The 26,261-nt window shown below is 40.4% G+C and overlaps 1 protein-coding gene across 3 annotated transcripts in view; it reads left to right on the plus strand.

Annotated features, from left to right (window-relative positions):
* Positions 1-17,838, plus strand: part of LOC140342804 (calmodulin-regulated spectrin-associated protein 1-like) — an 83,045-nt gene extending 65,207 nt beyond the window's left edge. For all 3 annotated transcript variants that reach the window (XM_072429153.1, XM_072429154.1, XM_072429155.1), the window contains 7 exons: positions 8,838-11,184; positions 11,629-11,765; positions 12,356-12,564; positions 12,938-13,040; positions 14,885-15,000; positions 15,680-15,798; positions 17,025-17,838. In XM_072429153.1, the coding sequence (XP_072285254.1) occupies positions 8,838-11,184; positions 11,629-11,765; positions 12,356-12,564; positions 12,938-13,040; positions 14,885-15,000; positions 15,680-15,798; positions 17,025-17,327 (3,334 nt within the window). In that variant the 3' untranslated portion in view covers positions 17,328-17,838. The remainder of the gene's footprint in view (positions 1-8,837; positions 11,185-11,628; positions 11,766-12,355; positions 12,565-12,937; positions 13,041-14,884; positions 15,001-15,679; positions 15,799-17,024) is intronic.
* The last annotated feature ends 8,423 nt before the right edge of the window (positions 17,839-26,261 follow it).

Below are 26,261 nucleotides of genomic sequence, written 5' to 3' on the forward strand. Positions count from 1 at the left end.
ACATCTTCTGTTCTCTCACTCATTGTGCCATTGCTAAATCAGGGCTATTGTGTCACAACCGACAACCTTTACACGTATGAAACCGTTAGGGCTAACCGGCGCAACATGCCATTAATGTTTGCAAAAAGGAAGCTGAAGACACCAGAAATGACAAGAAGAATGTGTGCCTAATGAGTACAGTCCATAATGCCTCCACTGTTATAGTACGCACAAAAGTTTGGAAAGAAATCATGAAGCCACAAGTAGTAATAGACTACAATAACACCATAGGAGATGTCAACAAAGCTGATCAAGCAATAACGTTCTACCCAGCAATTAGGAAACCGCAAAAGAAGTACTACAAAAAGATCTTCAGGCATCTTGTTGAGCAAGGCTTGTGGAATGCCTACATTTTCTACAAACAAAAGAGTAACAGGCCTGTGAATCATTCTGACTTCATTTGGAAAGTTTCTGAATCTATTGTCATGAACCACCAAACACCATCAATGGTCGTGAATAGACCTGGACGTTGTGCTGTTGCAGTTGTCAACCCGGAACACCTGACGGGTTGTTACTTCATGGACTACATCCCACCAACCGAGAAAAAGGCAGCACCTACAAGAATGTGCGTGGTTTGTTGCTCGAAGAGAGATGGCGGTGCAAGGAAGATCAGAAAGGAAACCAGGTTCTACTGTCCTGATTGTGAAGTCAGACTTTGTGCAGTCCCATGTTTAAAAATTTACCATACCCGGGATGTCTACTGGACCATTATGGAGTGTCTACTAATTTATCAATAATATTGCACCCTTGTTTGGACAAATTTCAGTGTTTTTGATTTGATTAATTTTTAAAATTAAATTTATTGTTATTATTAGTGTTGGTGTTCGAATTCGGGTTGTCCGTATATTCGACCCAAAAATGGCGGGTTCGTTGTCGGTCAGATCTGACCCGAAAAACACGAAATTTGACTTTGCGAATTCCTGTTTAAAAAAAAAAAAAAGGCAAACTCCAGATTAACTCTCAATAGAGTTTCTCCATTCTGTACTTAATTAACCTACAGTGCCCGGGGATCGCAGAATTTATTCTTGCAGCCCTGGGAATCCTCCTGTTTGCCATCTCTAGTGCCCGGGGACTGCAGTGGGAACTGCAGATGAACTCTCAATGGACTTTCTCCATAAATATGGAAATTATATCCCCTATCAATGCATATAGTTATTCAATTAAAGAAGGTTCATGCACAAATAATAGTTAGTCACTCAAACAGTTTAATTAAGAAAACAAGGTAAAACAAAGTACACAGCAATATTGTCAGATATCTACACATAGGAACTTCAATCAATGTTACATATATATCACGTGAACATAAAGTTATTAATAGTAACCCCTGTAATAATCTAGTAACTCCTTAGTACACAATACAGTTATTATAAAATAGCAAGTAATGCAGTAATACTATAGACACCCATAAGAATATAATCAGGAATATCTTATAGCTACCTGCTAAGAGGTTAATGGGTACCTCAGAAGCCTACTTCCTTCCGAAGAGGACCCCATACCAACTTACCTAAGGAGACTTTCAGGAGACAAGGAGAGCAAACAAGCCAGAGAGCCAGCAAGCAAGAGCGGAGAGCAAGAGAGAGGAGAGCTCAAATCTCTCAGTTCCCATTTTATATAGTAAATTCCCATTAAGTAACCTTGGGGCTCTTGGATTGGTTAGTTAGTGAATATCGGCTATTCGATCGAATAGCTGCCGAATCGAACACTCAGCTATTCCACCAACACTAGTTTTTATAATATTTCATTATTTTTTATCATAATTATTAATTATATTATCACTTATGATTTGTCTTTCAAACTTCATCATACCCAGGTGTTATTCTTAAGAATTACAGGCCTACAATATTAAACAACAAATTTCCATGCAAAACAATGTACCGCTTTTGACATAAAAATACTGACATAATTAGACCACCAGGGAGGTTAAATGCCTGTTATCTGGATGTTACAGAGCCCCTAAAGAAACCTGTCATTAGATGTACACTTGGCTACCACTACTGACGCTCTGAAAATGCTAGTTGCTGGGATGCAGGATAGCCTTATGGCTTTATTGATTTCTATTAACCCCCTAAGCAGTAATCCTAAGTGTGACTCGGGGTTGATTTTCCATGCAAAAAGCATTAATCCAGAGTCACACTCAGGGTCAATAAAAAGCAATAAAAAACCCACTTATCTTGTTTCTTTGGTGTCCTCCAGCGTCCTTCTCCTCCCTGCATGTATTTATTTATTTATATATATATATATATATATATATATATATATATATATATATATATAGGAGAACTGACAAGGGGACAGTAGGTGAAAATAAAAAGAATAATAACACAATAAGAGTGTATGTCGTACTTTTATACCATACAGACGGTAATACTCATGGAAAGCTTGAAATGCAACATTGAAGGAATAACAAACAACAACATTCAAACACATGTCTGGAGTAACGGCGTGAAGGAACTCAGGTCTCCTGAGACCCCACCAAAAGGACATTTGGTTAATTCAGTAGGGCGAAGGCAGGTGTTCTAATCTTGGCTGAGTATTTCAAGGTATTGAGTGTTGTCCTTGAATAGGATCCATGGTGCCCAGATATCAGTGATCCACGAGGCACTATCACGTAAATCATGATAGCCCTCTCCATATTACAAATTTTCTCTACCAGTTGAAAGCAGCATTTTAACGGGGACTCCCTTGGATCCTTCCAAAAACGCGGTATTTGTGCCTTACCTGCTTTAAGAAGGTAGGGCACAATCTAGTGTTTGTATCTACCAATAGACAAATCGGTACAATGAAAGATAAAACACCAAGGAAAAAACTCTGAGACCCCAGAAATAGTTTTAATCAGTTGAAGAACCTTTCACCAGTATCTCCCAATAACCGGGCAATGCCGCCATGTGTGACATTGTACCACGCATTCCACACCCTCTCCAGCATAGAGGTGATTCCTGGGGGAACATACAGTGTAAGTGTGAAGGTACATAGTACCACCTTGAAAGAAGTTTAAAGTTGCCTTCCTGTATCCTGGCACAAATGGATGGATGTCTTGTCCGCCAAGCACAAAATAGCCTTTTTTTAGGGATCAGATAATCTACTGTCTAGTTCAGTTTCCCACCTTGCTAAGTACTCAGGGTATACTGGACCAATAAGGCCAAGAATAAAAAATGTATACAGTAGCGATACAGTATGAGGAGGTCCTGTCTTGGCTACTTAGCATACCCTCCAGTGTAATCTTAGTTTCTTAAGTACCTGAGGGCCTTAGGCCACCATGCGAAAAGAAAAGCTAGCTTTTAGTCTATGGGCCTCAGGTCTTGGAATATTTATATTTAAAATGTCGGATTTGGAAAGGTTAATTTTGAAATTAATTAGTTGGTTAAATTCTGTGAATTCCGCTAACAAATTGAGAAGAGGGATTCTCAGTTGCATGTAAAACAAATTTTACACCGTGCACACTGGTATTTAGGCGCAGTGTGTTCAGAAAAGGTTCCAGTGAAATGGCAAAAAGCAGGGGCAACAAAGGGCACCCCTGTCTGGTACCATTGTGCAGTGGAAAGGGAGATGACAGTGTGTCATTTACACACACTCGTGCAGAGGGACATAAGTAAAGGGACTTAATCCATTTGAGCATCTTAGGGCCCAGGGTCAAACGTTTCAAAGTCATGGACAAGTACAGCCAGTCCCCCCGGTCAAAGGCTTTCTGAGCATCCATAGATAGCAGGGTGGGCTGGCTGTACCTGCGAACATGGTGAATCGGTGATGGAACTCATGTTGAATTATCCCTGGCCTCCCTACCTCGGATGAAACCCGTTTGGTCTAAATAGACTCAAGAAGAGATTAGTTTCTGGAGACGCATAGACAACATTTTTATAGCTTCACATCCACATTGAGTAGGGAAATTGGACAGAAACTAGAACAGACAGTGGGGTCTTTACCCGAACTGGGCAGCACTATGATGTGAGCCCTTAGCCTATCTACAAACATAAATCCCCCCACCCCCTCCATCAGGCTATTTACATTTTTGCACAAATGTGGGAGGAGAATGTCCTGGTATTGGTTATAGTACTTCAGAGATAAGCCATCAGGCCCTGGAGTCTTACCCGTAGAAGAAGACTTGATAGCTGCACTTAATTCGACCTCTGAAATGTCTCGTTCTAAATCGCAAAGTTTTTTCCGGGACAATATGGGTAACTTCGCCCGTTGCAGATACAGCTTAATTGTCACGGTCCCTTCCGTGACTGAAGTTAGAAGATCTGTAAGACAAGCTGCATGTGAGGTTATCTGACAGTCTCTTTGTTTTTACTTGTTTGTGTTGTTGTTTGTAATGAACACACCCCTTGTATCAGCTGCAGCTGATGATCATTACTGCTCCTCCATTTAGTCTGGCCTCACACTTCATGCTATGTGGTTGATATTCACTTCTGGGATGTGAAGAGCAGGTGTGTTGTCCTCTCTAGAGTTCCTGCTTCTCTATTTGCTATTAAGTGAAGTTGAACTACTTTTGGTGTTTTGTTGTTCTTTGGCTGCTACTAGTTACTCAGGAAGACACTGATTCTTTCATCAGGGAAGGGACCAGTAGTCTCAAGCCCAGTCACTACTCCTAGGGCTATGCAGGACTACTAGGGCCTAGGTTCCAGTGTATGAATATTCCCACCATCAGGGGATATTCATACTGTCAGGAGTTAGGTTTAGGTTAGGGTGTCTGTAAGGGGTGACCATTCCCTTTTCCCTAGCCATTGTAAGCCTAGTCCCTTGTATTTACCTTTCTGTTTCCCTCCCCTCCCTGTTATCCGTGACATTAATTTTTTCTCTTCGAGCAGCTGCTGGTGATTCCCCCTCACGAACCTGGTAGAGATTTTGATAAAAATCTGTAAAAACAGAGGCCATATCTGACAGGAGGTGGGCCAAGGCACCCGATGGATTTTTAATCTTAGATACATAGGTTGTTCCCCCCCATTCATAGAATCTTTTGGCAGCCCTAGATATAGCGTACTTAGCCTTATCATCTAGTAATTGCTTTAGTTGAGACCGCAGATGTGTCAGTTGTAGGACCTGAGCTTTCCACTGTGTGCGTTTATGTAATGTTTTCAGATGATGAATCTGTGCTAATAATTCTGTAAGTCTGCGACTGCTACTCAAGTTTCTTACGTGCCCCACGGGCAGTTAGTTTGCCTGTTATAGTGGCCTTATGAGCCTCCCATACATGAGCGGGGGGGGGGGGTCAGTATGGTCCAAAGCATTTTCTTGAAAAAAGTACGTAACTCCTTAGAAATAGCTATGTCAATATCCTTATCTGTCAATAGAGATTAATTTACCTGCCATCTAAATGGGGGGAGGGCTGAAGATCCCAAGTGCATAGAGATCCTCACCGCAGCATGATCCGATATGGTGCAAGTAGCTATATCTGAAATGCAAAGTCTATTGAGATGGTAATGGTCAATAAAAATCATATAATTGCGTGAGTAGGAGTTGTGCGTAGGGGAGTAAAACGTATAGCCCTTGTCCCCAGGGTGTAAGACCCGCGAGACATCCTTTAGTTGCATGTTGTATAACAATTTCTTTAGGTTGAGAACTTGTCTAAATGGAAAGCATGATTTACCTGAAGATGTATCCAATAGAGGCTCCAGGACCAAATTAAAGTCGCCTGCTACAACTAAAACCCTTCCTGAAACATTTTCAGTTTGTGTAGTGTCTTAAGGAGAAACGGTATCTGTCTCCTGTTGGGGCAATAAATATTAGCTAGAGTGCACGTTTGGTCATATAGCTTCCTTTAAAGAAACAAAAAATCATCCCTCGGAATCGGAGGAAGATTCTGTCAGCTCAAAAGGAATTCCCCTATGAAGACCTATAGCAACCCCCCCTTGATCTCCCAGACTGCCAGAAACCGTAATACCACCTGGGGTAGTGCTTGGAAGACAGTCTAACATTCGAGTGAGAGGGGGGGAATGTGTCTCTTGCAGAAAATTAATGTCTCCACGTAGGACATGAAGTTCCCGTTGAACCTGATGCCTTTTAGTGGCAGAGTGCACTCCCTTCACATTATAGGAGATCAAGGTGGTGGACCCATCAGATATAGAATTGAAATCAATTGAAAAATACACAATTCCCTCTGTGCATTCTGCAACCACAATACGGCATACCTCGTAAATAACAAACACATACACATTTAAAAAAACAATGTTTCATAGAAGTCAAAGTACTCAATCACCCATGTAATACACGTGACACTCCAAAAGCAGGGCTTCCTGCTGAACTGAGTAAAGACCATGGTAGGCCCTCAGCTGTTGAGCTAGGGGGAACATGACTGAATGTAAAGCCATCCAACAGCTAGCTAGTAGAGCCAGATAGAACATAACAAAGTATAAAAAAACAATAGGACAGCAATGTGCCGCCCTCTCCGTCATAGTGTAAGTATACTCAAAAAAAAAAAAAAACGTTAAGTAACAGTAGCGTAGAGCATAGTTTAACACCCCGTGTTTAGCATCTTACAAACAAAAGGCTGGCATCCGTGATGATTGTCATTCGCCATGGGCGGGGGGGGGGGGGGGGGGGGGGGGGGGGGGGGGGGGGGGGGGATGTAGTGTCAGATGCTGGTTGACAAGGCCTCTTGCACTGGCTTCTCTGCCACGATGTTTGCTTGTTGTAAGAGTGGAGACCCAGTGGAATCCACTTCCTACCATCCTGCAAGGGTGGGTTTTGGTATACCCAGGGTAGACCAAAAAATATCCAAGTCCTCCGGGAAATGCAATGTGGACGTACGGCCATCTTTCTTAGCGGTTAGACCAACCGGCAAGCCCCAGCGGTACTGTATACCAGCATCCCCAAGCGATGCCAGTAATGGGCGTAGCGCCCGGCGTCTATCCAGCGTGGCTTTAGCTAGATACGGGTATATGGTAATAGAAGCCCCATCAAAATCTAGTGTGGATGAGGCCTTTAGCTTCTCTTGTACAGCAGCCTTGTCAGAAAAGTAATGGAGGTGACAAATAATGTCACAGTAAGAATCTGGGTGGCAGCCTTCGCTCTAGGGACCCTATGAACTCTGTCAAACTGGAGCAGGGTAGTAGATGGGATGCCTAGGATCTGGTTAAGGATGCCCCGATTGTAGCTTCAAGCTGGTCAAGCCCTCTGTGGCTTCAGGTAGGCCCCTAATCCGAATGTTGTTTCTCTTACCCCCATTCTCAGCGTCTTCTAGCTGGTAAAATATAGTACGATTAATTTTTGCTGACCTGTGGTGAGTGCCCTGGAGGTCTCTAATTGGCCTTTTCATGCAAATCCAGCCTGCTTTCCACCTCTTCCACCCTGGTCAGTGTGTTATAGAGGTTTGTGCCTGAAGAGGTACCCTTCGTTTTGAGATAGTTCTTTATATCTGCAAACATGGAGAACAGGTCATCTTTAGTAGAGAGGGCACGAACACAGTCTGCCAGTGACCCGGGCGATGAAAAATACGGCTCTATAGAGCTATGTGAGGCGGGAGAATCGGGCTGCATGTCCCTGAGGCCCAGTAAGAGGTTGCTACGTTGGAGAACACCTGCTGCCGTCCCCGGCCAGGGAATCCATATCGGACCGGATCGGATAGATTGTAACAGGTCGATCTTGCTGTGGGAGTCTGAGAATCCACTCTTGCCTTGTTTCCGGACCATAGTCAGCCAGCCTGTGAGGTGAGTATTGGAGAGAAATGCGGTATAGGACGGAGAAGGCTCCCACTAAAAGCTCTCACTAAGCGCAGTACTACATCAGGCAACTAGCAATTTGCATAGTGATCAGGATAGTTCTTTTACAGGTTTTCCTTAACCCCCCTAGTAGTAATCCCGAGTGTGACTCGGGGTGTATTTACCATGCAAAAAGCGGTAATCCCGAGTCACACTCGGGGTCGCTTAAAACATAAAAAAAAAAAAACACTTACCTTGTTTCATTGTCCTCCCCCGGCGTCCTGCTGGGCCCTGCAGCTCCTCCCGACACGTCTTCTTTCTTCGATCTTCTCCCGGTGTGTGCAGAGACGTTCTCCGGGGTTTCAGGTCGAGCGGCAGGAAATTCAAATAATTTTGTCTAGGATTCAATACAAAATAGTTGTATTGAGTTATATATATTATACATGCTGCTGTACAGTTATATTACGTTTCATTATTTTTTTATTTTTTTTTTTAACAGATATTTGTGTTTTTATTTAAAGTTTATTATTAAATTAATTAAATATTGGACATATTTCGTAGGTTATGTCTAAGAATTATAGGCCTACAATGTAAAATGAACTTCCATGCAAAAAAAGTAACGCTTTTTGCGTGGAAATACGGACAGAATTAGAACGCCAGGGGGGTTAAGTATGTCTAATTTATTCTGAAAATGCTAGTTTCTTAGATGTCTCTATAATTCAATAATGTTTATACATTTTAAACCATTTGTTGAAACATGTAAGGCAGGTCAGAAGTCTAAGGTCATTGACTGCAAACTTGCTCATAGTCAAAAATGGTAGATCCTGTATTTTCATATAGGTTTTCTTGAAAGCTTTACTTCACCCAAAACTTTACTGTTTCATTTGTACACAATACTTTTTAATGCATTTACAGCTTGTTAAATCAAGGACTCTAGTGGTAAGCTATTGCTTTGTGAGTTTTTACAAGAAAGGGTTTGCTCTTCCTGTTGTCATTAAAAGCCACTTTCAAGATTCTCCATAAGATTGAAGAAACCAGTAGACTAATAAACTTACAGTATTTGTATTGTAACCATATTATTGAGAACTCTACTGTGGTTTTCAGTAAAATAAAAGAACATTAAGTTGTGTCTTTTTTTTATTTTTTTTTTTTTTTTTTTTGCAGGCCCCTCTCCCAGCCTCCATTTGCCCTTTGCTGCACTGACGATGTTGATGCAACCTCGGCAGACAGTGTTAGCCTTGCTAGGTCAATCAGCAAGGACAGCCTAGCTTCAAACATCATAAATACCACTCCTAAACACCAACTGTCTACATCATCTGCACCTATAAGTTCAAAGAGCCTTCTAGGACTTGTAGACATGGAAGATGAAGATGAACTTGTTGCGTATATTATATCGGGTAAAGCACCAAATCAAGAAGATCTTAAATTACAGAGCATCTCCTCCCGAGCTTCAAGTCAGCAGGCCACAGCAGGGTTTCTGAGGAAGCCACAGCCAAATGAAAAAACAGACGGCTTCTTCTTGGAACCTCTTACGCCTGCAATCCTTAAACCTGCAAAAGAAAAACAAATTGTCCATAAAAGTGCAGAATATGATGAAGGCAAGCCAAAGGGATTTGTTTCTAGACTTGAAATTGAAGCCTCGAAGTCCAGCTCTAGAAATAATATTGCTACTAATCGCACTGTACATGATTTGAACAGAACTTATACCCCTGTCGGTAGTTCTAAATTCACAGGCACAGAAAGTCCTAGGATAGAACCTTTACAAGCATCCATGGAAAGTGTTGCTGTTGCTTTTCAACCTCTTACCACCAGTGGTGTTAATCCAGCCGTTGAACCTAGTGGTGGATTTTTCCTGCATGATTCTAAGTCCGACAATGTTGATGAAGAAAACTTGGCACATCTCCTATTGGATAAAATCAAAGATCAAGAAAGCACATGGACATTATCAAGGCAAGACTCTGAATCTGACAACCTAGATCTGGAAGAGGAGTGTAATCAGGAACTCCCTCCTCCTCGCCCAGTATGCAAATACATTAGTGAAGAATCCACTAAACTGCAGGAAGACATGAAAGTAAAGGAAAACAATGACAAAGATTCCAGTGGACGGTCAAGTCCTTGTTTAAGCACCATTTCACAGGTCAGCAGTGTCTCACTGGCTAGGGGGAGTGTACAAATGACTAGTTTTGCAGAGAGAAAGTTTCAAAGATTTAATAGCTATGAAACAAAATCTAGTACGAGCAGTTTACAGAAAACAACCCCTGATGGTTCTGAATGCTGTCCGCCTCCCTTGACTACTTGGAAGCAGCGGAGGAAACAGAGTCCTGGTGGACAAAACAAAGACGTCTTGGCTTCTGAGCTGGTACAACTTCACATGCAGTTAGAAGAGAAGAGGCAAACCATTGAAGCTCAGAAGAAAAAGATGGAGTTGCTGTCAGCACGTCAGCGTTTAAAACTGGGGAAGGCTGCATTCTTGCATGTTGTGAAAAGAAGCAAGCATCATGGGACCTCTCATCCGATAAGACTAGAACATCCACTAAAGTACTTCACCAAGCAAAGTGTAGATGAGGCAGGTGCAGTGACCATCACCTCTAAAGCCGAACAAGTCCTTAAAAAATCAAACTTACCAAGTGAAGTTTCTAAACAACCAAAAGAATATTCAGAACAAAAGCCTTGGGAGCCTGATTTAAATGAAGGTGAAGTGTGTAATGTGGTAGTTGATCCCAGCCCTGACGATGTTGATTCTGAGATTGATGTGAATGAATGTAATTTCTCAATTGAAAAGTTGAATGAATCCATAAGCACTCTAGAGCAAGCAATACTAAGAATATCCCACCAGCAAGAACTGCTGATGAAAGCTCCAGCTTCTGTGCTGCCAGCTCTCACGAACAATAATCAGAACCTTAAATTAAACCCCCCTTTTCACCTTGTGGAGCCTTTGTCTCCACCAGGAGCAGGCTCAGGACCACGTAAAAACAGATTTGGTCCGAGCCGAACCGCACGCTCTTCTCAGACTTCAGAACATAACATGTCTAAAGAAAAAATGCAGAACTTTTCTTGTTTAATAACCTCAACTCATAGTATAGAGACCTTAGCTCATTTAAAACCTGTTCCAGCCCTGAAATCTGCCATCACACCTACAGGAGATGTATCTGATAAAAGTACAGAGCAAAATGAGGGGCATCCTGATAAACCTTCAGGTGGATTCAGTCTACATGAGAGAACCAACCAGAAGACATTTGTTCTTTCCACTTCCAAAGATGCCAATATTTTATCTGAACAAGCTCAAAAAGATGCTGTCAACAATTTACGGGTGTGTTGCATGGCCTCCTCGGAGAGCTCGGGAAAAGAAAATGTTCCTGTAGATGAACGACTTAAAACCAGGTCTAGTTTGATAGAGGTTGATCTTTCTGATCTTAAAGATCCTGATGAAGAGGAAGGGACTGATAATACTGCAAAGTCCACCGTCATCATTGGCGAAGATCAGAAATCTGGAGTGGGGTTTTTTTTCAAAGTGAGTTTTTTTTTTTTCTTTCTTTTTTGTAGGAAATCAAAACTGACTTTTTCCATTCTGACAAAAACGTAAGGTTTTAGGTGGTTTTCATAGGCTATAACTTGCTCTTTTCTCCCACCAGTTGTCCAGAAATGTTGTGAACATTTGCTTAGAGATTTTCATGTGAAGTGTTTGAACAAAGGGATGTGTAGCTTAAGTGATGTAACAGCCACTGCAACCCCTTTCTAATTCTTGCTAGATAGGTATTTTAGTGTTACTTTTTTATTTCCTGATAAATCACTATCAGTCTTGGGGTTTATACTAAAAAAAAAAGCTTTTTGCCAAACCTTTGGGACTTTGTTAGGGACAGTAGAGGATATGTTTTTCTGGGGCAGAAACTTGTGTGAGTGCCTCAGGGTTCTTTTTAAAAAACGACATAATATTTTGGTACTGTATAACTTGTAGGACGAACAGAAAGCCGAGGATGAGCTGGCCAAGAAGCGAGCTGCATTTCTGTTGAAGCAGCAAAAGAAGGCAGAGGAGGCTCGTGTGAGGAAACAGCAACTGGAGGCTGAAGTTGAACTAAAGCGATATGAAGCGCGGTAAACATGCATACATACAGCCTTCATAAAAAAATAAGTATATGAGCTTTGCCACTGCTGTGGTTCTCAGCCCAGTTTTGGAAATGTGCTAAATTTATCATACATAGCAGAGTTATTAAAACAAGATTAACCTCCCTGGCGGTAAGAATAATAAGTATTTTTTAAGTGTAAAAGATGTAAAAGCGGTACATTTAAAAATGCTTAGTATGTTAAATTTCCCAACCCCTCAGCCGCACGCTTGCACGCAGATGCCCAGCCAGCATCTGCTTCCCCCGGCCTTTCGTCCCCAATGCACACACACTGAGGACACAGATGCTGGCCAGGCATCGCCAGGTTACACAGATGCCCGTCTGGCATCGCCAGGGGTAGACGCTGTGGGCACCGCTTAGCAGGTAAGCTTCTTTAACTCCCTGGCAATTCCACCCTGAGTGTGGCTCGGGGTTACAGCTTTTAGTACTGAAAATTAACCCGAGCCACAGAGAGGTTAAATAGTTCTGCTTGCCTGTAAAATGAAGCTGCTGAATTATTGACGTCCAACAAAAAGTTAATTACTCTAAATAATTAAATATACGGTTTCTTTGTATTTGAAGCCAAAAAGCGGAGGAAGAGCGAATACGAAAGGATGAGGAGAAGGCCAGAAGAGAGCTCATTAAACAAGAGTATCTGAGACGGAAACAGCAACAGATATTGGAGGAGCAAGGGATAGGACGGTCCAAACCCAAGCCCAAAGCCAAAAAATCTCGCCCAAAGTCTGTTCGTAGAGAGTACAGTGACTCAGGAACCAAATATTTCTCTACATGTAAGATCACTTTTGTTGTGTTTGGAATTGTAGTTCAGTCAGTATTTAACTCCTTATTGCAGCACTTCTATGTGCTGTGTTGCTCCTTGATAAGAATATAGATGTTTAGTGTTTGTGTTATTCAAATTTTAAGCTCTCCCATCTTATATTTTGCTTCTCATACCTCAGAAGTTTAAAAACTATTAGTATATATAGTAATCTGGCTAATTTGTGATCATTTTACGCTCTTTATGCCTCTGTATTGAAATGTCTGTATGATAACGGCTAAACATTGTATAGTTCTGTTGAGCACGTTAAAGCTTTGATTCAGAAAACTAGATCAAAAACTTAATTTTCAATATAGCCCATAATCTCCTCCTCCCTTTTTCTATAGCTGATAACTTAAGCAGCGCACCGTCTGGCTCAAGCCTGTCATTAGCATCTGGAGCAGCTACAGAAGCTGAAAGTATCCATTCTGGTGAAACACTGTCGCACAGGTATTTTTAACTATAGATTGTTTATGCTTTTGCTGAGGAGAAATTTAGCTTAGCACACTGGCCTTTGCAGCGCTAGGTTCCAGGTTCAAATCTCAAATAGTACACTATCCGCAAGGAGTTGCAGGTTCTCCCCATGTTTGTGTAGGTTTCCTCTGGGTACTGCTTGTGTTGGGAAGATTTTGCTGTGAACAGACAACGTGCGGTCAAAAGAGCGCTCCATGCAGGTGAAACAAGCCATCCTTTAGCTGCAAAAACAGGAAAAACCTATCCGATAAATTGCTACAATATTAGGAGTGGCAAAATCTACAGTTTGGTACATCATGCGAAAAAAACAAACAAAGTGCTGCTCAACTCGGCAACACCAAAAGACCTGGACATCCACGGAAGACAACAGTGGTGGATAATCGCAGCATAATTTCCGTGGTGAAGAGAAACCACTTCACAACAGCCAACCAAGTGAACAACACTCTCCAGGAAGTAGACGTATCGATATCCAAGTCTCCCATAAAGAGAAGACTGCATGAAAGTAAAAACAGAGGGTGCACTGCAAGGTGCAAGACACTCATATGCCTCAAGAATAGAAAGGCTAGATTGGACTTTGCTCGAAAACATCTAAAAAAGCCAGCAAAGTTCTGGGAAAACATTCTTTGGACAGATGAAACCAAGATCAACCTTTCCCAGAATGATGGCAAGAAAAATGTATGGAGAAGGCGTGGAACAGCTTATGTTCCAAGGCATACTAAATCATCTGTAAAATATGCCGAAGGCAGTGTGATGGCTTGGGTGTGCATGGCTGCCATGGCACTGGGACACTAGTGTTTATCGATGATGTGACAAAGGACAGAAGCACCCGAATGAATTCTGAGGTGTTCGGAGACATACTGCCTGCTCAAATCCAGGTAAATGCAGTCACATTGATTGAGAGGCGTTTCATAATACAGATGGACATTGATCCAAAACATACAGCCAAAGCAACCCAGGAGTTTATTAAAGCAAAGAAGTGGAATATTCTTGAATGGGCAAGTCAGTCACCTGATCTGAACCCAATTGAGCATGCATTTCACTTGTTGAAGACTAAACTTCGGACAGAAAGTCCCACAAACGCACAGCAACTGAAAGCCGCTGCAGTAAAGGCCTGGCAGAGTATTAAAAAGGAGGAACCCCGGCATCTGGTGATGTCCATGAGTTCAAGACTACAGGCTGTCATTGCCAGCAAAGGGTTTTCATCCAAGTATTAGAAATAAACATTTTATTTTCAGCTTTTTAATTTGTCCAATTACTTTTGAGCCCCTGAAAAAAAAAGGCTTAGGTTCCTCACATTTTTATGCAATCTTTTTGTTCAACCCACTGAACCAAACCCACTAAAGTTGAAAGTCTGCAGTTCAACTGCATTCGAGTTGTTTCATTTAAAATTATTTGTGCTAATGTACGGAACCAAAATTAGAAAAAAGATGTCTGTGTCCAAATATTTATGGACCTAACTGTATGTCCCTGGGAATGATCAGCATGTAGATATTTGCTAGTCTTGCATGAGTCATTCCAGCACTGTGCAATATTGACCGCAGTGTACACATTGTAGTTTAAGTTCTGTGGTACATAGTAGAACAAATGATCAGGACTGCTCATAAGGGATTTCCCATGAAGTTGGTCTGCCTACATTATAAAGAGCACCTGTGCTTGTTGCCTTCTAGCAGATCAGAATCCTCAAGCACCACCCAAAAATTAGAGCATTTGTTATATTTATTGAGCCATCTAGACATATGAGTAGGGTAACAATGTATACATTTTTTGTTTCTGTTTGCTGTCACGTGTATGTATGTATGTGTATTTCCTCTTACATTTAGAGTGGACTCGGTGGAAGCCTTGACACTGGCAAGTAGACACCATAGCAAAACTGCAGAGCGAGATTGGGAAAATGCATCCACGGCTTCATCCATAGTATCAGTGGCTGAATATTCAGGTGCTCCATTCTCCCTTCCCCGATTCCTATAATCCTTGACTTTGTTGTGTCGTCGTAACGGCTTCCCAGGATTGCTGTGGGCTTCCTCACAATGTCGCAGATAAAATTGCAACATTGATGAATTTAAATGCTGAGTCTGAGATTATTATAAAATATATATTTAAAAGGACCACATATAGGCAGCATTTCTTTTTTTTCTAGAGGTGTAAAAAGGACGTTTTACTTTGAAGTGTGCCTGTAACAACATTTATACGAGGTTTATTGGGGGGTTAGACTTCATGGTGGCCATCTAAAGATTACTAAGTACAGTTTCCTTTAAGTAGAGCAGATGCTCTGTAACTCTAATACAAAGATTCAGCAAGGAGGTTTGACATTGATTCTTGTCGCTGGTTAGTGGCTAACCAAAAACCTAACTTTCTGTCTGAATTCTATGTTTTCATAAAGGAGCTCTCTAGGCACAAAGGGCTTTTCTGTTTCTTACACTTTGTCTCCTCCAGTGTCACACACTATCATTATTATACATTTATAAAGCTTTTGCTTATTCTTTAGTTTATAGAAAAAAATGCTGAATCTAATATCTTGTATACAAATGCCTTGTACAGACCCCAGGCCAAGAGGCATTGTCTGTTAACCCACTACAGTATAACTATAACAATTATTATTCCTGCTGTTTTTCTAGGTCCAAAACTTTATAAGGAGCCAAGTGGCAAGTCTAATAAACCAATAATCCACAATGCTTTATCACACTGCTGCCTTGCTGGGAAGGTGAATGAAGCACAGAAGAATCAAACCTTGGATGTAAATAAATCTGTTTAATTTTTTTTCTGAGTAACATAGAGCAGTACAAAAAATTTTTTTAAAAAAGTGGTCAGGCCTACCAATGCAGATAGCACTTTTGTTTTACATAGAGTGGGTATTTCCAGTTGGTTGGTGGGTTTAATGCATTTGCATTTAAAATGTAAATTTAAAACGTAGCTCAAACAAACGTGTCAAACATCATTAGGCCTCATGTATGTATTTCAAATGCATAAAATTTTTTTTCAATTTGGTTACTTCCTAACGGCATCAAGAATTATTATTGTGAGACACTGGTGTTCCACTATTCCTTCTTTGAAATATTGGATTGTGGAACTTGAGAAAATAAGATCGGTGGAAGAACAGATCGCAAAAGAAGACAATTGTATTTCAGGCTAGGCACACCATAATACTTTACGATAGCTTCCTATTGGTTATATATATTATATAAATATACTGTGATCTGAGCCTCATGGTTGTTTTCAGAGTTCGAATCATTTTTATTTATTTGATTTTTTTTTTTTGTTTAAGGATGGGCAGATGGGTGGGCATGTATGTGTGCTTTTTTTCTCTCTTTTTATAACATAGTAATATGTTTTCTAAAACCTATATAGTCTTAATAGAATAGGACACTGATATTAGTTTGGCTAGAGCAGCAACATTTCATTATTAACCTATATGATGGGTCTTTGACCAAGTAATGAAGGAGCGCTAATGTAATTAGACATGTAAATATTAGAGCTATGAGTGCTCTTGTATTTGGAATGGTTTGTCACAATTTGATAAGTAAAGTTAATATATTTCTGCCCCAAAGATTTGTAAAAAATGTATGTATGTTTTTTTATAAAATTTTTTTCTTATTTTAATAAAACTGATTAAAGATTCAAAATATATATATTTTTCAATTCGGTGATTACATTTGCTTGAATGTTGTCCTTATTTTAGTTGCTGCACACCTTCTTAATGTTAAAATCTGGCTTTTAGTGGCAACTGTGCGACCTGTGGCAGGTGCTATTTAGAGGGAGAGATCTCAGGGTGGGCATGATTTGTGTGCTACTAATACTCCAAAGAGCAAGCATGAGATCATAGGCAGAGTCTTGGTATTGTCCTTTATAAACAGAGTATTGTTGTATAAAGTATTTTATTGTATAATGTTGTATATTAGTTGGCTTTACTGTTTACTGGCTTTGTTTTAATGTTCTTTTGTTGATTTTTATCATGAAATACAGGAGCTTGAAAGGTGCGACTCTAACCACTACATCATCTTGTTCCGTGACACCGGATGCCAGTTTCGAGCACTTTATTCCTATTACCCGGACTCTGAGGAAATCTGCAAACTGTCCGGGACAGGCCCAAAGAGCATCAGCAAGAAAATGATCGACAAACTTTACAAGTACAACTCAGATAGAAAACAGTTTACTGTCATCCCCACCAAAACTATGTCAGTAAGTGTCGATGCACTGACTATCCATAACCACTTGTGGCAAGCCAAACGACCTGTGCTGCCAAAGAAGAATCCTGTATACAAGTGAAGCTTTGCTGTCAGGAGGTAACTGATCACCCTGGCTTTAGAAACCATGTTTATGCCTTTAGTGGATTTTAGTCAAATTCTGCAGCACTGAATGTTTTGTGTTTTTTTTTTTTTCTTTTCCTCTCCACCTAATGGAATTTTAACATAAAGGTTTTAAACTGTAGAAAAAAAAAATAAAAAGTACCATTCCTGTTAAAAATTTGTGTACAGCCTGGCTCAGGAGTCGCCTTCCCTGAAGCAGAATAACATTGAGATGCATTTTCCATACCCCTCTTTTCCAACCATGTTCTTTAATATTGTAATCTAGTTTTCTCTCTTTGTGGAAATTAAAAGAGCATGTTGCAAATCCCTGAAAAGTGTTTGCCTCAATAAAAAGGGTATCTGTGAGGATAGTCGGGTATGTAAGCATCCTGAAATGTTCCCTTTCACTTCCACATTAATGATTTTCTATAGCTGCTGCCAGCTTGACAATGTGGCCGCCTCCTTTTTTTTTTTTTTTTTTTTTCAATATGCTAACCTAGAATTGTGTACAGATGCCCTTCAACACATACATGCCCTTCATTCGTTATTGAAACCAAACATCACTTTTTTTCTTTCATTTTTTTTTTTTTTAGGTAGTGGTACAGCAATTTCTCCCCCTTTCCCAGGGATTAATTCCTCTGGCATTTATTCTTGTGTGTATGAAAGAAAGTAGGTATATTACACGCTGAGGACGGTATTGCTGTATATATCTGATTTAATGGTTTACTTAAAGATCAACACAGTTCTTTTTAATGGTTTTATGATGTGGTAAAATTGTTATTATTTGTTGTTGTGTATCAAAGTTTCCTTACATTTTTTTTTCTTTTTTACCCGCTTACAATCAGGACCATTTGTTACAGCTTTTTACTTTCTAAAAAAATACTGAAAACATTGTTATTTTTCTTTTAGCATGGAATGCATTTTGGTCTTTTGGTTATCTTTCTCCCCACCTTTGTATGACTTCACTAAACATGATGTGAATTTGTTTAGTAAAAATTATGTATTTATGTGGTTATGTTTAGTGAATTTTTGTAAACCGAACACATAAAATATTTAAATAATATATTTTTGAGAGTTTTTTTCTTTTCGGTTTTACATTCTGAAATATTGCTTGAATTTAAAGGTTGATACTGTAGAAGATTCTTAAGTACTTTAAAGCAGGTTTAGGTGACTTGTATTGTCCTAGCTGTTGTTGAACTACAAGTGATGGCACGCCATGACAGATTTTGAAAAGTTGAAGTCTCTTGGAAGCTCCCTGGAACACCTGTTGTTGTCTGATCTTAGCATGCTAGTTAGGCTGTAACTTGTAGTTCTGCACTGCAGCCTGATTTTTTAAAATTTTCTCTTGTCCAGATGTAGAACAGATTGAATCTTCACTGACCGATTTTAAAAGCCCATGATGCCCTTCCATGCTTTTCTCTGCGGTTTTTGTATATACTTGTTCATGTCTATGTACATAACCATAGCTTTAAATACACAGTGCTTAAAGATTCGTTACCATGCTGTCTCCATGTCTGTGTTCCCGTCCCCTCGCCATGGCTTAATTAATGAAGGCACTGAAATTTAATAAAGTAAAAACTGTGTATATAAATATATGTAAGACTTTTAGTTACTTGTTTTTGTTAAGTATCATTATGTGTGCATTATATTTGCTCTTTATTAAACTGCACTTTTTTAAATGGTCTGTAGTTTTAAAACAGAATTGAATTTACAAAGCATTTAGCATTTACCTTCTCTGTTTTATATTTTAGACCTATTATGCCATCTTGTATAGTTTCTTCAGTTTACGGAGTGTTAGTTGGAGGTGATGGCCGAACTATCTTTTAGGAGAAGTAATGGAAAGGTCTCTTACATGAAGTAGAAACTACTTTTTTTGTCTTTTTCTTTGCCAGGAACTGGGCATATGTAATAGGGTATTTATTTTCCTTTCCTTGTGTATTGAAGAACACAGGAAGTTTTGAAAACTTCAGGGTATACTGCCACTTAACTTACAGGACGACTGGAAACTGTCAAACAGCAAACTTTAGGCTAACCCTGGGGTAATCCCTCCTACATGCCTTAGTTTTATTTATTTATTTATTTTTTGCTAAAGTCTCAGGAAGGTGGGTGTCCCTTTTGGTTTCTTGCAGCTCTATAGCACAGTTGTTCTCAACTTTTGTTCTTACCAAGATGAATTATAGGGAAATTATTTGGGCACCATATGTGCTTTCTGGTCCTAGCTAAGTTAGCAGCACAGCACTTTCCAGGTCTGGCACTGTTAGCTTTTGCACTTCTCTCCCTGAAGACTCACCTATGTGATTGAACCTTTTGGCTTGGACACTGTGAGCTACTTTATTTTTGTTAGGTCTTTGAGCTCTCTTCATTCTGCAGCCTCTTTCTCACCAGACATAATTGGAAAAAAGAAACTCACCAGAAACTTCATACCCAGATCCATTTGTAGTGTCATTAGTATTTGTGATGTTTTACAGTGATGTTTGATCACTCCCTGCTGTCTCTGGCCTTGGGTCCTTCGGAAAGCACCCTAGTTGGAGTCACTAGGTGGTCTGTCTGATCTGTATCCTGCCATCTCTTGCCTTACGAGGTGTTTACCATTCCATTATGGTGTATTGCCATTTGTCCACTCAGTTGGACTTCTTGTGAATTTCATGAAGGTGTAAGACTACCTGTGCTCCTCAGTGATCCTATTTTATCTTGTGTTGTATTAATTTTGTCAAGACAACCATATTAGTTAAATATACATGCTTTCATTCATGATATACTTCACTACCTTCCTGCCTCAGTGCTAGTTTATCAGGTCACTTAGAATGAATAGAACATTTTTGTAAAATCCTGTGTGTAGCTAGAAGGCTCTTCACGTTTACTATGTGGCTTGTCAACATGGCAAAGTAAATAAAAATATTACAACTGAAATTTATATCTGGAAACCTGTGTGTTGTAGGCTTGTTGCACACAACTATCCAGTGGTTGACCATTTCAACATTGCTGTGAATTTTTGTCTGTTCTAGTCTGTGCTTTAAGTATTCTATGCTCTACTGAGTTTGCTTGCATTCACGGCAAAGGGGCCAATTGTTCAGAATTAGTGTGTAAAGGATGTCTAAACCCACAATGAAATAATGTGACCTATTCCAACTTACCAGATCTTCGATTTGGTCACTGCATTGGTTTTCTTTTTCTGGGTATAGAAGATTTTAAGAGGTACAGTAAATAGCTGTTTATTTTGCCAGAAATGCAGTGCCTTGCAGTGCCCTGATGGACTTGGTACAGCGTAGTTGCAGCTTTTCTAGACCGTTAAATAAAAGTCCTTTGGTTGGGCCACAAGCCAGCTCTCAGCAACATCTTTGACATCAGAAATGTCCTCAAAACGTTGCCCTTTCAGGTGTTCAAATTCTGGAACAGATAATAGTCCAAAGGGGCCAGGTCAGGTGAGTAGGGGGGTTGGTTGACCAATTGGAAACCCAGGGTGTTCCATTTGGCGGCCACAACGTTGGACGCGTGCGCAGGTTCATTGTCCTGCAAAAAACGGATCCCTTTGGTCAACTTTCCACAGCGTTTCGTCTTAATTGCCTCCTTCAGATGGTCCGTGAGGTTAGCATGATACTGTCTGGTGATACTAGAGCTCTGAGGTAGGTAGTCCACCAACAGAATACCATCTTTGTCCCAGAAAACGGACGCCATGACTATTTTGGCCGATTTCTGGGTTTGGAACTTCTTTGGCCGCGGCGACCCGCTGTTGCTGCATTCCTTTGACTGTTCCTTGGTTTCAGGATCATAGATGTGGAGCCAGGTTTCAGGCCTCAACTCGTTCCTTCTGATCACTGTTCAAACATTTCAGCACCCACTTCGCTGAAAGCTTGCGCATGTCTGGGATAGTGGTGATAACAAACCCAACACGCTCCTGTGAGATGTCAAGTATCTGGGCTATATTTTTTGCTGATATTCACCGGTCCTCAATAATAAGCTCATGGACGACATCGCAGGTTGCCGGTTCAGTTGAGGTTGGGGAGCTCCCATTGCAGGGCTCATCTTCAACGGTGAAATGCCCAGTCTTGAAACAAGATATCCAGGTTTTGACAGTGTTGTAGGAAGGACACTTCTCCCCCAATGTTTGTGACATCTCAGTGTGAATGTCCTTGCTGACTTTCCCTGGAGAAACAAAAACTTCATGACGGCCCGTAACTCCAACGACGTGAAACCTGCTTGTGCCTCGGCCATCACAGCTTCTTACTAAAAGAAAAAACAGTTTTAAGAATCACAAAGACCTGATATTTGCACAGTTGCATACTAAGGTATTAGGCTGTCATATGCCCCCACACTAATTTTTCTATTTCATCTGAGGGGGCAAAGCCAGGAACTTCTCAGCACCCCCTCGTAAACTGAAAACATGACAATATTATTTTCCTTCTATAAACTCCTTATTCCCATCCCCTATCAAATGGATATCAACGAAGGCAGATGTGAATAAATATTTTTCTCAATTAATATAGTGAAGTTCACAAACCTGACACAAATCTGGGCAATTCAAGCTAGGCATATGATGATAATATATTAGACAGAATTATGGAAGTTCTTCACTATTCATTACTTCTTTACAATTAGTATGATGCCAACACCTGGTAATCACAAGAAAATTTAAGAATAAAGAAAGAAAGACCGGGGCTTTTCTGGCATGCATATATATTTTACTGTATAAAGATATCCGTATTAACAAATGACAATATCGATTCCAACAATAATTGTTCAGGCCAAATTGGCACTATATACAATTTAATTATAGCTTATAACTGCTTCTTCAAGTGTCCAATGATCGCAGTAGCCTTTTTTTTTTTTTTTTCATGAATGATATTTAAAAAAAAATATGTAGTATTTACATAGGTGTTTCAAAAACAATGTGTGGTACTTGTATTGTTTAGAAAAAAATTATATTATTATAAGTATTTATACTGCTATGTATAAGAGTTGTTGCTCTTTGATCAAGTGAAGTTAGAAAAAAACAGGAGTTTGAAAACAAAAGGAGTTAAATCCTTATAGTAACCACAAACTGTAAGTAACCTTTTATAACTTCTTGTAAACAAAAATTGTAACTGGGAAAATGAGTGGTAGCAAGGTGAAAAGTTTGGTTCAGTGCCTGTCTGTCACATGTATGCACAAATGCAGCAACACCTCCTAGGTGAATACCGCTGTGACAAATGTGAGCAAGTCACCTTTCTGGTATCTCGCATTGGAGAGCTGGAGAAGCGCATTGCAACACTGAAATCACTGGATCACCTTGAGAGGGGTCTCCTGCTCACTGAGCAGTCAGGTAATGGCTTAGATGAGGAGGGTGGAGAGGTTAGTCAGGATGAACATGTAGGAAGTTGGGTTAATGTACCTAGAGGGAGTGGTAGGGGCACCCAGAAAAGGAAGGCCAGGTCTGTGTTTGAGCACCCCAACATGTTTGCAAAGTTATGTGAAGATGTGCAGGTGGCAGACCAAGTGGTGACAACTCTTGATGTTATTGCTACCCCCAACAGCCAGGAGAGCAGCACATCTAGTAGTGGTGGGGAGAGAAACACAGGAAGGAAAAGACAATTGGTTGTCATAAGGAATTCTATGATCAGGAGGACGGGTAGAATAGTTTGTCGCCTGGATCCCTTCAACCGAATGGTTTGCTTTCTCCCTGGTGCCAGGGTTTGGCATGTGGTGGACCAAGTGGACAAACTACTGGGAGGGGCTGGACAGCTGTCTTGGTCCATGTTGGAACCAATAACAATATAGGTGGAAGATGGAGTATCCTTAAAAATCAGTTTAGGGAACTAGGTTTCAAGCTGAAGAAAAGGACCTCCAAGGCTATATTCTCTGGAATATTGCCTGTGCCATGTGCAACACAGGAAAGGCAAAGGGAGCTTAGGCAGATAAACGCATGGCTTAAGTCCTGGTGCAAAAGGGAAGGGTTTGGGTTCATAGAGCACTGGGCTGACTTTTCATTGTACAACCTGTATGCCAGAGATGGTTTGCACCTAAATGAAAGGGGGTCTGCTGTGCTAGGGGAAAGATTTAGGGGAATGATAAAGGGATATTTAAACTAGGACAGAGGGGGTTGGGACAGTCAAATAAGGTGGCAGAAAGGTTAGTCAGGGGTCAGACACTAGTGGAGGATGGATTGGGGATAGTTGGAGGGGGTGTTATGGATAATTGTAGGTAGCTTCCCATGTTATAAACAAACATTGGATTGTGCAGTACTAATTGTACTAAAAAACAAAAGGATTTGGCAAACAGTGGTGGTAAAAGCAGCAATAGTTTAAAGAGCCTGTTCACTAATGCTAGAAGTCTAACAAACAAGATAGTGGAGTTGGAAGCATTAATGAGTGAGGAGAATTATGAATTAGTTGGCATTGCTGAATCCTGGCTTTGTTCTTCACTTGACTGGGCTGTCAATATTCCTGGGTATACTCTCTTTCGTAAAGACAGAGTCAAATGAAAGGGTGGTGGTGTCTGTCTGTATGTGAGAAGTGATCTAAAAGGGAATGTGAAAGAAGAAATTGCGGATGGAACAAGCCATGAGGTTGAGACATTATGGGTGAAGTTGAATGTGGGGTTGAATCACACACAATTAATTATTTGAGTCGGCTATAGGCCCAACAGTGCTAAGGAAGAAATAGAAAATCAACTACTAGCAGGGATAGAAAAAGCAGCAAAAAGTGGAAGTGTTTTAATCATGGGAGATTTACTACCCTGACATTGACTGGAGTAATGGCACTACAGGAACAGCAAAAGGAAGGACATTTGTGAATTTAATACAAGATAATTTTATGGTACAGTTTATAGAAGCCCCAACTAGAAATGATACTCTGTTGGACCTAGTTGTTTCTAACAATGCAGAGCTTATAACAAATGTGCAAATAAAAGAGAATCTGCGTAGCAGTGACCATTATATGATTTCATTTATTGTAATCTGTAAACAGGAAAGATAAAAACATTTAATTTTAAGAGACCAAATTTTCCATTATTAAGGGCGGCTCTCTGTGACTTGGACTGGGAGACAATATTGTCCTCAAAGAACACAGAACAGAAATGGGAATGTTTCAAGTCTGTTCTACAAAAGCAAACTGAAAAATATATTCCAATGGGTAATAAGTTTAAGAGGATAAAATTAAAACCTATGTGGCTCCCAGCTGATGTTAAAAAAGCCATAAGGAACAAGAAAAGGGAATTCCAAAAATATAAAAATGAAGGATCACCTTCATCATTTGAAACCTATAAAGAATATAACAAAAGATGTAAAAAGGAGATAAAATGTGCAAACTCCAAAATGAAAGACAGATTGCAAAGGAAAGTAAGCCAAACCCCCAAAAATGTTTCAAATATATTAATGGCAAAAGGAGCAGATCTGAGCATGTAGGCCCCTTAAAGGATGTCGCTCGGTTGGTAACTGGGGATAAAGACAAGGCAGATTTACTAAACTTTTTTTTGTGACATCTCAGTACGCTTGTCTTTCCAAGCAGACCTAAATAGGAATACATATACATATATTTTTTTTTTTTTTTTTTTTAAGCTCTGTGTACACAAAAGGAAAATAAAAGGAGCTCAAGTCCAAATTCATAATAGCAATGTCACTGCCGTAAATGAGTCACAATGGCTCAGAATTGATATGATTGAGAAACAGCTGGGGAAAAAAGCACCAGGACCTGACGAACTACATCCACGTGTCCTCAAAGAGCTGAGCTCGGTTATTTCAAAGCCAATATTTCTAAATTTTAGAGACTCTTTAGTCACTGGCAAGGTACCAATGGATAGGCGTAAGGCCAATGTGGTTCCTATCTTCAAAAAGGGAGCAAAGTCATTACTAGGTAACTACAGACCTGTTAGTTTAACGTCCATAGTTGGAAAGGTCCTAGAGAGTTTGATAAAGAAGCACATAGAGGAGTTTCTGCTAGAAAATAATATTATAAGTGATAGCATGGCTTCAAGAAAGACAGAAGTTGTCAAACAAATTTACTCTTTTCATGAGGAAGTAAACAGGTAGACAGTGGAATAGCAGTTGATATAGTGTACTGGACTTTGCTAAAGCATTTGACACTGTACTCCACAGACGGTTAATATGCAAGTTAGGGTCAATAGGTTTAGAAATCTGTAAATGGATAGAGAACTGGCTTAAAGATTTCATGCAGAGAGTTGTAATTAATGATTCATACTCTGAATGGTCTAAGGTTATTAGTGGTGTACCCCAGGGTTCAGTGTTGTGACCTTTACTGTATAACATCTTTATAAATGACAGAGTTTGGGATTAAAAGTACCATTTCTGTGTTTGCAGATGACACCAAACGATGTAATGGAATTGAGTCCATACAGGATGTCTATAATCTACAAGAAGACCTGGATGTACTGTTTTGATTGGGCAGCCAAGTGGTAAATGATATATACTATAGATAAATGTAAAATTATGCACTTGGGCGCTAACAGCATGCATGCTTCATACTGCCTAGGGCAGGGATTGCCAAACTTTTTCGCTCAGGTCACAATCTATTCTAAAATTTGGCGGAGGGGCCGGGCCGATGGTAGAGTGGGCTGGGTTATGCCATCATGACGCCACTGAACGTGACGTCATGATGGCATAACCCCGCCCACTCTCCCATCTCAGATCTGAGCCTGCGCTGGGTGAGTAAACGGGTTGTTACGACCACTTTCCCGAGCCCGAGAATTTAACAGGGGACATGGTCCACCGCTCTGGCCGGTGCGGCCCCCCAGTGGGGTCCTTCTCCTTACCCCGCTCGGGGGGGGGGGGGTTGCGCATCAGGACCACAGATCTACTTCACTGGAGCCAATGAAGTGGAGAGATAGTTAAACAGGCCGGATAAAAAAGCCTAACAGGCCGTATATGGCCCTGGTGTCCTAGTTTGCCCATGTCTGGTCTGGAGGGAATACCTTTGGGGAAGTC

The sequence above is a fragment of the Pyxicephalus adspersus genome, chromosome W, assembly GCF_032062135.1.
Source record: "Pyxicephalus adspersus chromosome W, UCB_Pads_2.0, whole genome shotgun sequence".
NCBI classification, from domain to species: Eukaryota; Metazoa; Chordata; class Amphibia; order Anura; family Pyxicephalidae; genus Pyxicephalus; species Pyxicephalus adspersus.